The sequence below is a fragment of the Notothenia coriiceps genome, unplaced genomic scaffold (assembly GCF_000735185.1).
Source record: "Notothenia coriiceps isolate Sejong01 unplaced genomic scaffold, NC01 NC01_scaffold00011598, whole genome shotgun sequence".
Classification (NCBI taxonomy): Eukaryota; Metazoa; Chordata; class Actinopteri; order Perciformes; family Nototheniidae; genus Notothenia; species Notothenia coriiceps.
This window is the reverse complement of record NW_011344299.1, coordinates 93,766-108,857: the sequence shown is the minus strand read 5'-3', so window position 1 is coordinate 108,857 and position 15,092 is coordinate 93,766. Positions and strand designations below refer to the sequence as shown.

General features: G+C 39.2%; 1 protein-coding gene across 1 annotated transcript in view; it reads left to right on the top strand.

Moving 5' to 3' along the window:
* Window positions 1-431: 431 nt before the first annotated feature.
* Window positions 432-15,092, top strand: part of LOC104946812 (caldesmon, smooth muscle-like) — a 20,297-nt gene continuing 5,636 nt past the window's right edge. The window contains exons 1-5 of the mRNA XM_010772696.1: window positions 432-512; window positions 8,951-9,054; window positions 11,306-11,434; window positions 12,699-12,780; window positions 13,799-13,821. Of these exons, the coding sequence (XP_010770998.1) occupies window positions 8,981-9,054; window positions 11,306-11,434; window positions 12,699-12,780; window positions 13,799-13,821 (308 nt within the window). The 5' untranslated portion in view covers window positions 432-512; window positions 8,951-8,980. The remainder of the gene's footprint in view (window positions 513-8,950; window positions 9,055-11,305; window positions 11,435-12,698; window positions 12,781-13,798; window positions 13,822-15,092) is intronic.

Below are 15,092 nucleotides of genomic sequence, written 5' to 3'. Positions count from 1 at the left end.
AAACATGTGAGTTATATGCAGTTATTTAGTGCTGCAGATGTTTATGTCCAATCTTTATTTGTCTCTGGCAATTTGTCAGCAGTAGTAAGAAAAACAACAACGCAGGGCAATAAGTATATATACGACAAAAGGCCCCACAGACATGCACATCATAAAACCCAAAGACTGTATATTATAAAACAACATACATATAAGAGTCAAATGTAGAAAAGAAACCCCCAAACACAACGTTTATAATTATGTCAAAAAGACTAAGATCAAATCATCAGATTCAGTCAATTGTGTAGAAACGAGAGGAATCATTATCATTACATTTGAAAGACATCCATTAAATTAAACTGTGTACACACACACACACACACACACACACACACACACACACACACACACACACACACACCAGCCCCCGGTGCAGCTGCAGCAGGCGGAGCTGCATGCTGTGCTTATAAACCTCTGGCTGCTCTCCCTCAGCTGATTTCCAGCGAGAACAGTCCCTTCGGTCGATCAACCTGGTAAGTGTGATGATGATAATGTGTGATGCAGAAAAAGAGAGTTCATTTTGTTTACTTTGAGTGCCTAACGAATCAGAGATATGTGATGAGAGTTAATTGCTGTGACTAAAATCTTGACGAGGGAGGTGCATGGCTTGTTAACAACTTTTAAATGTAACTAGCTGGATTATATCAGGAACAGCTGCTCTGAATAAACCTGACAATAAGGAAGGGAAACATATTTTACATGGGATTTAAGCTTGATTCAAAGGAAACTCAAGTTGACCCAAGCAGTAAGTAAATCACTCATAAAACCTACATATTGTGAATCTCAAATACATACATTTATTGGAGAACAATTAGAGATGTTAAAGGACTAAAGACAATGTTGAAATGTCTCCTTTATTCAAATGTGTGCACTGGCTTGAGAAACGTCACCATCAGTCATAGAAACAGCTGGCATCATGGCATGAACATGTTTGTTTTATGAAAATAGCTATAAACACTGAAGACAAAGCTGAAAATAGTTTTTTTCCTGTATAATTTACCAAAAATACTGTCCCATGAGAACATTGCAACTGTTCTTTGGATGTAACTCTTTTAACCAAACATTCACAGTCTGGTGCAAAAAATGCCAAACTTGATTGATTGCAATAATAGAAATAAATGGAGTGGCGTTCAGCTCCTTCGTGAAGAGATTCTTGGGAAATATAAAGCTAGCATCAGTGAGTATATCTCTGAAGAGAGATACGATTTGGAGGACTGTGTAAACTGAAATATGTTCATGCATTTTGTTGGCATATGCCTCTGCAATCTGTATCCTTGAGGCTCAGCACTTGTATCTGCTCTGTCCAACACAGCAGTAAATACTATAATTTGACCTTCTGATCTCCAGTTTTCTGTTACTCAAACATTGAGCAGACCTCGAGTTGTGGAAAGCTGTTTGGCGTGGTAGACATGCCAAGTCAGACTCCTATTCCTTAGATGGTATTGAAGATAAAGGCCTCAACCTCAGTGTGTGAGTTTATGACCGCAGACTCTTTGGGGACTGGAAATGTGTTTGGGTTTCCAGAGCATCCTCTCTCTTTTTGGGTACATGGAATCAAGATAATTGTTTGTGCCGTGAGAGTGAAAACAGCTGTAAATTTACAGTGAAATAGTATTTATGAGAGATTTCAAGTGTACATAGTAACACACAGCCTTACAACAACAGTACTGACATATTTGACTGTGGATAAGTTATGTTCCCAATTTAAACGGCTGCATCTTGCACACACTAATGTCTGCTTTTTAAACAGTTGGAGTTCAACTGTATTTGTTAAAATTGTCCAGAGGAGGAACAAATAAACATAGATTTGGCTGCTATAATGTTTTTAGTCTGAGTACAATTGAGTCTTTGTGGCTTAAAAGCGTTGTGATTTGATAAAGAGGGGGGCTGTCCGCTCTTTAGTTTTACAGGTGGGACAATCTCAATAGGAGAGGAAATAGTTTTTCCCCAGAGTAAATTACAGGAGGTGAGTGTTAGTGGCTCTGACATTAATGGAGGCATTCATCAGTCTGTCATCAAATCTACATCGATGTGAGGAGAAACAACATTCCTTACATCAACTTGAATGATTTAGAAGGTTGTGTTTATTTGTTTAAATGTCAAGCAGTTCCTATTCTACTATTCCACTGTGCAAACCCTATTGTAATACAAAATGCAAAAGCCATAGTCACTTTCCTTATATCGACAGCATGGTTCTTTCTGTCTCCCAGAAGCATAATGGAAAGATGATTATTAGAAATCACAATGGAAACAAGTTATTCTTGGATTACCACTTTGTTTAGCAGCAGGTATTTCCTACAGTAAACCATGCTCACTGTCCGTGGCCTCGCACCTTGCCAAGCAGGGACACTACAACTAACACTGCCTGTGTACTTCCTTAAAAGGAGGCCGAGTACACCATCTCAGCTGATGGGATGCAGAACAGGGAGTGCACATAGCTGCATCTATTTCCATTGAGTCCCCAGTAGAGGATTTAACTTAGACTTAGACTTAGCTTTGAAATTGGATTAATTTTAGCCCCCTATGGCACTACACTTGATTTCAGACCAGACTCTTATGTTGGTCTAATTGACTAAATAAAGCAAGCAAGGTACACCTGTCAGCTGTTGATGGACTGGTTGCTTCCTAATACGAAGCTGAGCTGCACAGTGAGTCCTGTTATCTCTGCATAGAGACCATAACGTGATACCAAATCTCCACTTTTCCAGTCAATTGGTCATGGACCACAAAACAACACACCCTCTTTTTCAAACAAACTGTACACAAACATTGTAATGAGCTGCTGAAAAGGTCACCACTACAGTATGCTGTGGCTTGTAAACTGTGGAATTTGTATCCTGGACAGGGTCTTTTTCATACGTGACCATGTTTGGTCATGTGGAGAAAGCAGCTGTGGCTTTTTGATTGATTGCAAACGCCTCTCAGGAAACTGTTTATCTATTAGCGTGTTGAAGCACTTTCTTTATGTTCCACAAGAACCTTGTGTGATTTTAGGCAGTAGATGTCTGACGTGACGACCTACATGTATATTTTCTACCATTAGCTAATGCTGTTATCAGTGCAAGAAGCAATGCCTTTACAACTAACCAGTATTACTTCAAAGGTCAAATAATGTACAGAACATGTTCATATGTTACTCTCATTACGCTATGTACCTACAGCTGGTGAAACACTCCCATTAAAACTTAAAGACAGCTGTTGGCCTTTGAAATCTTTACTGGAATCAATTTGAACATTTTGTAAACTGTATCTGAGAACAAATGATTGATTATGATGGAGTCACACATGCTTTATTTAACTAAATACTTGTATTGTCCTTTTAAATTAAACACATGACACTTCAAGAGGTCAGGATCTGGAACGGAGGCTTCAAGAGACTGGTACTACCCAATAAATAGTCTGGCGTATAATCCCTTGTAAAAGGGCAATATATTAATGTTACACTTTAATTAACAAACAATATAAAACGTGTCAGTGAGCTCTAGCTGTTGGGTGGATCTTGTGACCTTAAGGCATGTTACCAGTTCAAGTGCTAAGCTAATCATCTGCTGATGGTAGTTTAGTATTTATTGTAAAAACCTGGGTGGTATCAATCTTTTAATCTAGTCAGGCAGTCTGGAGGCAGATGCAAAAAAAGTGAATATATATATATACATTTGATCATTTCTTTTTGTATTGTAATTGTTTCAAGATAGAGAAAGAGACAGCTGTTCAGTTTTAATATCGAGCTGCCATTTATTTCCTAGACATTTCCTGATAGAAGATGTGAGGCCTGCACCGTGTCAAATCAAATGTAAATGCATTAGAAACGGTCTTTAACAGAACATAAAGCTTTCATCGTTCTTCTTTTTTGATGTCTGATTAATACAATGAGAAACATTCAGAAAGGACGCCATCATCGAGCCAGTAATTACATGGCCACACAATATACAAAAAGCACATGGTGTGTACACAATGCTGGGACGAATAAAGACACAACGAAGTGCCATGCAATTGATGTAATGATGGGGCTTTGAGTAGGAGGCTTTTAACTTTTGAATGGCTTACAAAAGACCGCTAATGTCGTATTATACTTATTACAACCTTTAGTGGACCACTTGAGGAATTCTCAGTCTAAATCTTTCTGATGGCTTCAGAAACAAATGACTCAAATGTGGCCTTACTTTAAATGAAATACTTTTAATGGATAACACTGGTGTTGAGTTCCCCGAAAAGTAAACTGTTTATTTTTTAGAGCCTTTCCTATAAACACAAATGATGCGTCATCTAGTTAACTTGAGTATTGTACAAAATATGGTTCATAAATCAACGACTATCATATGAGTCATTGAACTGTTTTTGATCTTTCAAATGACAGACATCACATTATATAACACATCATATATTTGGTATTCGATCTCCCTAAATATATCAGAGACTTGCTTTCAGTAGACTCCCTTAAATCAGCTTTTTTGACTTTGCAGCCGTGGCCAGAACCAGATTATTGCTCTTGAACGTACTCCAGGTCTAATCTTCATGTAAGAGTTGTGGAGATTTGAGCTGAGGTTTTGCTCTTTGAGTGTGAGTTTAAATAATTGTGCTTTATGTGAGGTTTTAGTGTGTTAGCAACTGAAAAAAACTGTAATATTGATAAATAGTGTCTGGGCAGAACTGTTCATCAATAAGCCAATGACAAGTTTCCAGTTGCATGAGAGCAGGAGAGATATTACATTTTAATAAAAAAAAGTGCTGAACAAACTTTTGATGCCATCAGAAGCGACAGCTTACCCAGATGAGACAAATCCGTTACAGACGTGTGAATGAAAAACTGTCCTCGGCATCAGTCATGTAGGAATGACTTGTGAACATGATTCCAACAAGACCCTAACAACCTATACCACGCTGTGCAAATACATATATAACGAGATAGCATCTTGAGCTGGAGCTTTGGACCATTGAAGTGCTTTTTCTGTGCCCCGAGTGGGTGCAGGCAGACATTTCTGTCTAAATTAAAAGGGGGGCTATGCTTTTACATTTGGATTATATCAGTGCATGAATAATTCACACACCTCTAATCTATACAAATAAGCTGCCTGGTGACTGATGTGACAGCTGTAGTGTTGAAGTGATTATAATTCAGTGTGTGTCTCTTTGTGTGTATCCACGTTTATGAACAAAGTGGAAGGGAGAGAGGTATTTGTCTATAGCTGCCAGAGTGGTGAGTTTTTTAACTTTAGAAATACAGAAATTCGCCGGCACTGCTGGAGCCGGGCCAATCCAAACAGGCCTGGATCACGGCTCTGACATGTCTGTGAGCTGTTAGCCTGCAGGTCGGCTCCACAGAGTGCATATTGCTCAGGAACAGACCAGCCTTTGTCATTAATTGGTCCCAACAGAAGAGAGGCAGTGATGGATACCAGTATGTCTCGTGTTTGACTGAGAGACCAATTATGGGTAATGTTTTATATCCATGTCCTTTTTATACAAACTTTAGGCATTGTCCTCATTTTATATCCAGCAGCTGCAGAAAGCATATGTTAATAGGTGCATTATGAAAGGTTTTATTAACCTAAAAAAAGGAGAAAAAAATGGATAGTAAAGGTTTAACAATAACAGACTAGATGAGTTAGTTAAACTTTGTAAATGAGTGTGTAACTATTATAAACACAAGCCTTTTTAAACTGTTAAGGAGTATATAAAATATGAACTAGTTTATTGCAAGTGTTTAAAAAGGCCTTATAACAATAAACCATGAATGTGTTTATGATCCTGTAATTAAAACTTTTATAGTCTTATTTAAAAGCAATTTATACAAATAAGTATACATTACTTTTTGTAGGAAGATTAGGATTTATAAGGAGTTATACAGGCCCTAATATCTATTTACCCCTTATTTAAAGACCGTTATATAAAGAGTTACTGATGAATTGTGATGGGGCATTCTAGTTGCCAATGTCTGTTATTAGGGGCCACACATAAGGGGCCACACGCTGCCCTTGACTTGATAGTTGACTGGTTGACTTGCTGTTTCTCTGCTGTAAAGGCGAACAGAGATCACATAGCTGGAATACTTCCTCTACCTTCGCTTTGACGGACACTTTGTGAAATGATGAGGGATGTGAGGGGAGGAGGGGGAGAGCTGTTTTTAACACCTGCATCTCGCCTGCAAATAGGTCTAAGCTGCCACAACACATTGTACACACCAATAATGTTCTTACAATTCTGATTGTAAGAAGGCAGAAATGTAATTCTGAGACCACAAACTGAGTGATTTTATGTTGTTGTTTTTTTGCATTTGACTGAATACCAAATTTCAAAGCAATCAAACCAACAATGTTAATGTGGCCTTAAGTCAGGCACAACACAAACATATGAGATCAGTGTCTTGCAACCATCAATGTTCATATCACAATATTTGTATTACAACTGTACTAAAAGATGTTCAAGTAGACAGTAGACACTAGACAGTCTCACAAAAACCTATTCTCTGGACCCAGAATTATCAACCAAATGTCATGCTAATCAATTCAGTAGTTATAAATCTCCGTTCCTGGACATAACAGATCATTATCATTATTTGATTTAACAACAACCTCACCAAACCTTTGATTATATGAGTTTTGATAAATCACTCTCCTGTTTTCCAGAGAAAATATGTGTTTTTTAAATTTATTTAACCAGATAAAAAAGCATTGAGATAAAATCTCATTTACAATGCTGACCTGGCCAAGAAGGCAGCAACGTTACACATAACACATAACACAAACATATAAAATACAGAGAACATAACTAAGAAAACAAAAGATGAAAAGCAGTCACTACATTGTGCACATTACGGACGGTAAGAAAGGTACACTACTTATTACTGCAAGAGCAGCTGGTGGTAAGGACCTCAGACAACTTCAATTTAAAACATGCTATTGAGACAAGTGCCCTCAGTTTGAGGCGTGATTGAAGGTCATTCCAAGACCAAGGACCATAATAAAAAAGACTCCTTTTTCCAGCCTCAGTCCGCACGGCAGGTAGCCTACCTTTTACCGTATCCAGGCACTGGATCTGAGGTTGTAAGAGTCACAAACTGGAGCAAATCTGGCACATATGTACAGTGGAAGCTTATAAAATGACTTTATACATTATTAAAAACCAATGCTGCATCCTACGTATAGTAAGTGAGGACCATCCAGTTAGGCTATACAGTTTGCAATGATGAGTCCTGTAGGGTGCATTTGTGTAAAAGAGTGTCATCCTTTTCCAGGAAAGCTCTGAACTGTCTTGTTACCCATGTAGTAGATGTTTTGGAAAAGGCCTCTTATGGTCCATTCTGCTTGTAAGCCTTTTGACTGTATATGGTGCCGGCCAATGTAAAACCTAAACGAATGACCGACTGCTCACTGCTGATAGGCTCCTCTTCAGATCTGAAGATACAAATGGATTATACCTAAGTGTCCTGCCTTATGACACTGTATATGTTACATATTATCGCATGTGTAAGTGCTCGGGACATAAATATGGCATGTATGGTGCACTAAAGTGAAGAGAGAAAACACACTGATGATAAATGTGAGCCAAAAACAGTTTTTAGGACAGTGACTCTAGGATTTTATGGTCTTTCTTAAATCAACTGGGAATATAACTCCTACCAGTGCAGGCATAAATACAGATGAACACTACTTAAAGGCTTTGAATTGTAGATTGATTGGTGTAGATGTACAGTGAAATAAATACACTTTGGAAGCCTTAATTGATATTTTCAATGCGCACAGTTTGTCCTGTCTGATGTCAGAGGGATGTCCTGGAATTTCAGGAGACCCCCACTAAACAATAGTACACAGAGTTAAGGGGTCACTTTTCATGAATGATTGGGGCTATCATATCGGTCCAGCCTCTACAATTCAAATAAAGCTGTCTTTTGAATTTAGCTGCCTGCCACATGGAAACATGGGCCTCAATCTCGAATTAGAAGGTTAGTTAGTTTGTTTATTTATTGATCAAGACAAATACTGTAAATAAAAGGATGAGACAAACACAACTCAAACCAATAATTAATTTCAAAATGTTGTTAAAATTCACCTATCATCTTTTTCTATCAGTTGTCAGTCTTTGCTCAGTAAGACAGCAGAGCTATCTTTACATATGTCTACTTCGAAAACTTGAATTAAATCAAATGATTTTTGACCTGTGGTTACGAGAACCTAAACGGACAGGTGCTTGAATGGTTTATCGGTTCATGTAAGATCAATTATGGATTTCACATTTGGTGGCAAACAACCCTTCAGTACATCAGACATAAAGAGAGAAGCAGGATGAAACAAGGGAAACCGTTTGAGAGAGTCTGAAGTTAGAGATCAGGGAGGGGAAAGTGGGAGAGAGCAGGAGGAGGGAGGCTGAGAGAGAAACAGAGGGGAGCAGTGAGGCAGGCGTTTCCTTTTCTGGTAGTTAAAGTCGCTGTAAGAGCAAGCAGGAATTCTTTGTGCTTCAAAAGGGCTGAGATATAATCCAGACTGTATGTTGATATATGACGAGAGGGGAGACACCGCTGTTCACGGACTAAACTCCAGCTACTGCTAAGGTAGACCAACAGCAGGCACTGTAGTGTTTCATGTTTTTCTGCCCATGTCATAAAGTTGTCTTGGGTGGTCCCCTATCCTGTGATGTGTCACTGATTTTGAGATGACTTCAGCATGGTTTTTCTTTATCTTGAGGGTTTGTTTCTTCAAATTGAAGCTGTGAAATGACCATGATATGAACTGAGATTCATCTAATTGTTGTTGAATCCCAATATACAAAAGAATTGCCATATGCATCAACTTTCAGGCATGTCTTTCTTCTTGATGATTATCATGATTGCAAAATAAATCAATTGATGACTGATTTTTTGACAGTCAGATTGTCCCAAATTCATCACCCATGATATCGTAAATGTGTCTTTCAGTGAGAAAGTGAAGATAATCTTCTTGGCATCATGGACGATGACTTTGACCGCCGCATGGAGCTGAGGAGGCAGAGGAGGGAGCAGATGCGCGTTGAGACCGACAAGTGAGTTATCCATCTAAAAGTGAATTTTGTGAAAATAAAAACATACAAAAGTACACATTAATACTAGACATGCAAACTGAAACAAAAAAAACTCAACATCTTGAATTAAGCCTCATCAGATTTTGGCAGTCTGACTTAAACCTGATACATTTGCGGCTTCAGTAAATTGGTTAAGAGATTCAAAATACTTCAGAACTTTTTCCTCTAATCATGCAAAGTCAAGGAGATAGATTGAGGCTTACCGTTTGTTGTTGAGTTCCGCATTTCTGCATGAGGGAGGGTGCCTGTATGTCTCCACATGCAGCAGAGCGTAGCAGACAGGATTGATTGGGCGATGACGCCTTAATGATCTCCCTTGCCTTTTCATTCATCAGAGCCAGGCTGCTGTTTGACACTTCCCGCTGTCTCCCTCCCTCTCTCTCCGAGAAATATTCAATATTCTGAGAACTCTGTTTCGTTAAGTACCGAAACAGAGTTATTGCCGATCTCCACTCTGTGGGTGTAAATTTGTAGGTTTGACTCTGTTAAGAGTATCTAATAAACGCATAAGAAATTAAGAACACAAGGAAAATGACCTGCAAATATATGAAACTCTAAAAGAATGCAGGTACATGAGGAAAACTCAATCTGTGTGTTTTTAAAAGTTTCCCCAAATACAATTAAAGGTTTCATATTAACACGTTTTGGTACAGTACCTGTCAGGAACTCAATTATCCTTTTTGTTTGAAATAATACTATTTTCATGAACCTTTTTAATTGAGAGACGGACTAACACATCGTTGGTTTAGTCCTGTAATTGGATTCAATTTTTAAATAAAGAATATCCTACATTTTTCGACTTTTAAGGGATTCAAGTAACATTCTTTTCTAGCCGTTCAGAAGTCACTTGCTGTCTTATCAAATGTCCTATCAGAGCTGCAGTGGAAAATAAGGCGTTCCTTGCCATTTTCTCACAGTCCTGCAGCCAGCTCTGCCAGCAGTGCCAACCCGGCTGCTCGAGGAAATGCTGCAGACACTGGAATGTTTTCAATGCCATTTTTTTTTCAGCTTGAGATATTCTGAAAACTTCAGACTCAAAGTTACAGAGAGTAAAGGTTTTAGCCAAGAAGCTGTCATTATATCAGTCCAAACCATTTGTGTCACGAAAAGTGACTGCATTATTTTGACGGCACTCTCGCAGCAGGCCTCCAGCTTTAGGTGGAGTAATATCTATTTAAATTACTTCCTCAATGGTTTGCAGGGATCACCCATGCAATGCCAGGAAAACCATTGCCTGGGGATTTGTTGGATTTTTGCCTCGTTGGGTTCTGTTTGAAAGACAGAAAGGACTCTTGTGTTTCTCATCACCTCTCCCTCCAACAACATCTGTAAATCATTGTGTTGTGGATTGAGGAAGAGCAGAGGGGAATAATACCCATGCTCTATCAATGGGCCATTTTACACTCTTTCCATGCCTCATAAAGCCTGGCAATGCTTTATGAGGAAATCTCACTGTGGGTCTGATCACAGTTTGAGGAAGGTCAATGGCAGGATGAGCACATGAGGAGGATTTAAAGAAGATGACAGGAAGGTAAAGACTTCTTTGTCTAATATTGGTGATTTTGTCATCATCAACCTTTATTTGCCAGTACTGTCTCTGTCTCTGATTACATGTCTTTCTTAAAGACTATTGAAAACTCAAATTTAGGTTCGGAAGCACTGATATGAACAACACTGTCCTTACCTCATAAGACATGTGCCAGAGTTCAATATGTCACCTCCAAAAAAGTGAGAGCTCTCAAAAGTAATGACCACCTTGGCATTTATTAATTTAAGAAAGACATGTAATCAGAGACAGAGACANTGAACTCTGGCACATGTCTTATGAGGTAAGGACAGTGTTGTTCATATCAGTGCTTCCGAACCTAAATTTGAGTTTTCAATAGTCTCTTTCACAAAGTCATGTGTATATATTTTTTCCTTTTTCTTGTTGAATAATAGATACTTTTAGCTGCTCAGGACTAGAAAATCTTAAAATTAATGATCTGACTTAAATGTCACACAAACATCATAACACCAGCAGATTTCCCATCGCCTACTAACGACATATTTTACAAGCCATTTAATCAATTTGATATAAACTCTAGAACTTTACTAGGCTACTTAAAAAGGAATAATTCAATATTTACCAACAATTATTATTATTCTCTCAAAACTCCCATTTCAGTTGTTTAATTTAAGAGGAAAAAGATATATAAATGTGATATTTCAGGCCGGATTGCGCTAATGATGATGATGAGGAGGAAGCTCGGGAGCAAAGAAGACGAGCGAGAGAGGAGAGGAAGAAGGGGACGAAGGAGTCAGAGGAGTCGGGAGGCCCTGAAGTGATCGACACTAACAGGTAGCCTGATATGTGGACAAATGTCCTGGGTAGAAAGCAGATGAGGGACAGAAAGTGTATTTAAACTGTGTAGTGTGACGAACCAGGAAAAATAAAGGCAACATTTATAAGGCAGTTATCAAACTCTAAAACATAGCAGGATATTTTCTGTTGGACAGGAGAGAGGTGTTGCTGGGTGGAGATTTCTGCCTCTGAGCTGGGTGGATTTACAGGTTGCTGCCCTCTGTACTTGATTATCCTCAGCTATGTTCAGAGCCGAGAGCCTGTTATAAAGGACTTACTTGGCAGAAATATATCCCAACACTTTGGTGTGGCTGTTAAAGCTAAACTATGCCACTTGACTTTTTAGTAATACATTGACATTTTGCTTTCAGTTAATCTGTTGACCATTACACTGCAGCTTTGACAGATCTGCTGCTGCTACGCTACGTTAGCTGTACACACTGGTACACAACAGCGTTGCTAGCTAGCCGTGCTAAACTAAGCATCCATCAGTACAAACAAAAGCTGCTTAGTGCAGTGGTGAAAGTAGCAGCCTGATGAAATGATTTTAACTTTATTAAAGTGATACTTAAGTACAATTTTAAGTCATTTGTACTTTACTTGAATCATTAATGTTTAGGCTACTTCACATTTCTACTCCACTACATGTTTACACAAATGTTGTTTATTTACTTTATAACTTGAATTCCTTTGCCGATTTAGATTTGTATACAGAATATAGTTAATCAATATATTGTGTTCTAGATACCCATTCATTATTCAATATTATTTATTATTTCCATGATGCTCAACAAACTCTGACAAATGAACAGCTTTAGAGTCAAGACAGAAAATATTAATATCCAATCATTGACTTGGCAAGTGGGTACACTTGATAAGACAGAACATTTGATACAAATCTGGATTTTTAGACTCAAATTTGTCACAGGTTCAAACCCCACTGCAGTCAGCATGTCGTTGTGTCCCTGGGCAAGACACTTCACCCCAAATTGCTCCTGTGGGGATTGCCCACAGTATTGAGTATGTAAGTCGCTTTGGATAAAAGCATGGCCATTTACAATTATTAATACTATTACTATTATTAGCATTAGTCTATATTTCGGTTGAAACTAAGCCAGGAATGAATAATAATAAAAAAATATATAAATAAAATCGAATTTTAAAAATAATTTTCGATTATGGAGACTGTAACGAATATTCGAATAATCGCTGGCATCCCTAGTTAGTTCTGTGCTTCTCATTGGTTCTTTGTGTATAGCAGGTATGAGGAAAGTGCACAGCGTGTGGAAACCCCTGGAAGCATCCGGTTTGTCCTTGAATTGTCGGAATGGTTGGTCAGGTCCGTAAGTAGTTCAGTGGCTTGTGGTAGAGAAGTCTGCTAAGCTGTGTGAAGAGTGGGTCGAAAATTTTCATACACAAAAGATTTCACATGTACCTGACGGGGGGGGGGGGGGGAGGGAATCCCTTAGTACGGTGTTTTTTTGGTGGACCTGCGACGTGGTCCTGTCTTGGTCTCTCTCGACCCTTTCAGGGACGGTCTGCTGTGAAAACCTGTTTTACAGGAATTCCCGTCGAGTAAGGACCTTATGAGGGTTGACTCTATCCCTCAGGGTGTAGAGTTTCGAAGTTCCATTGGTTTCTTACACTCTTTGTTTGTCTGCACGTTAGTGGCGTTTCGTGAATTGTTGTCCCCCATAGGGAGCGTGAATTACATAGAGGACATAGAGAGAAGATGTAGATGATAGCTAGATACCATCCAGGTAGGGGAGACGTTAACAGCACGACGTATAACATGACGGTACGTAGTTTATTAACCTACCGGACGAGAACCTGGAAAAACGATGAGTACCTTTAAATAAAACGTAGAAATTATTTACGAGTAGCAGATATAACCACATCACGCTCCCTGACGTCTCACCTTTTAATGCGAGTTCGAATTGTTAGGCCGTATCTATGTGAACTTCGTACTAAACATCGATTCACAAGTCCAAATTACACTTAAGGAACAGTTTATTTTGCTACTTCCTCGAATTTCTACCTTCTGACTTGCCATTTTTTGTTGGTCGGCTAGTCCCGTGACAACAATTATGTTCTGTAACATTGAAATCGACACTTCGTTATTCGGAGTTTATGCACGTGTTAATACCCGACTTCTCCCGTATTGGAGGACGACCAAAACATCTTTGTGTTTGGTATCCCTCACCGTTGAAACGGGATTCTCCGGGACTGGATTTTCTCGAAGTAACAACTTTACAAGTAAATTAACAGGAAACAAGTTTATTTTGCTACTTTACTTTTGCTTCTACATTTTCAACAGTACTTGATGAGGAGAAAGAAGAAGAAGAGAAGTCGAGGGAAAAAGGAGAAGAGGAGGAGAAGAAAGAAGAAGAAGAGAGGCTCGAGAAAGAAGAAGACGAACAGGTAGGGAGGGAAAAGTAGAGAGAGGAGGTCTGAGAAAGACCGCAAAGAGCGAGGAGAAAAGAAAAGAGAAAACGAGGTGAGAGCAAAAATCAAAAAAGGGAAAAGAAAGAAGTAGAAAGAAGGAAGAGGACACGAGACAAAACAAGAGCGAGGAGCGAATCGTAGAGAAAACAACAAAGGGGAGGAGAAGGGAGAAGAAGAAGGAGTAGGAAGGGAACCTCGCAAAGGAGCGAAAGGCGACCAAAGCAGAAAGGGGCGAAGATAGGAGTCGAAAAGAAGAAAGAGATAAACGAGGGAAAGAGAAGAAAGGAAACGAGAGAAGAAGGAGAAACGCTGTACTCCTTGTCGAAGGAGAAGCGTAGAAGAAAGGACTTAGCCCGACGAGGAGGAGAGAAGACAACGACGTTGGAAGAGGAGTTAGTGGTAGGATATTACCGTGTAATGTACTTACGTGTGTTACAAGTTTATGACGAATGACGTGTATAAGGTATAAGTATAAAAATATTAAGTGACGAAAGGTAAAGTGGACATTTCAATGACGAAATGAAATAACGATAAATTGATATAAATAAATCACAGGAATTCTACAACAACAAATATAAAATACAGACGTGGCCTACTGAGTTCAGTTTAGGAGCATACACACTTGGGGTGGACCTTATTTGGGCACAAGACTAGACTAGTTTATTTCATTACAGTTATTTACGTAAGATTAGTGTCTTACTGTCTTACGTCTTTATGGGAATGGAATAAAGGGTACGAGCGACAAGACACTAAGGATTGTCTAAGGACAAATTTTTTATTTCTTTATTCACTTTGGTCTTTATTAGAGTGGGGTTTGGTTTAACTTTAGACGTGTAGAAAGTGACATGGCAGAGGAGAAGGACTAACAGGGAGAAGGAGAAAAGAGGTCCTCAAGCTTATAGTCCAGCGGTGGAACGGAAGTCGACCAAAGAGAAGGAGAACGGAGGAGGCCCACGCGACAAGTCACGGCACCAACCCACCGCTACGACTACCACCCCAGCTTGAGGAAGACAGAGGAGGTACCGGAGGACGTAGGAGAAGACGGCCGCGAGGAAGGAGAACCGGTCCGCGAGGGTCGTCTCGGACCATTAGCAGACGTGGAAAGCGTAGCAGACGTGGAAGCGTAGCGGACGGCCACCCCCTAAGGCAGTGTGACATTCTTCACCTTCAGTGAACTTTAACCTACTTTTTGTCACCTTCGGCGCTTTCC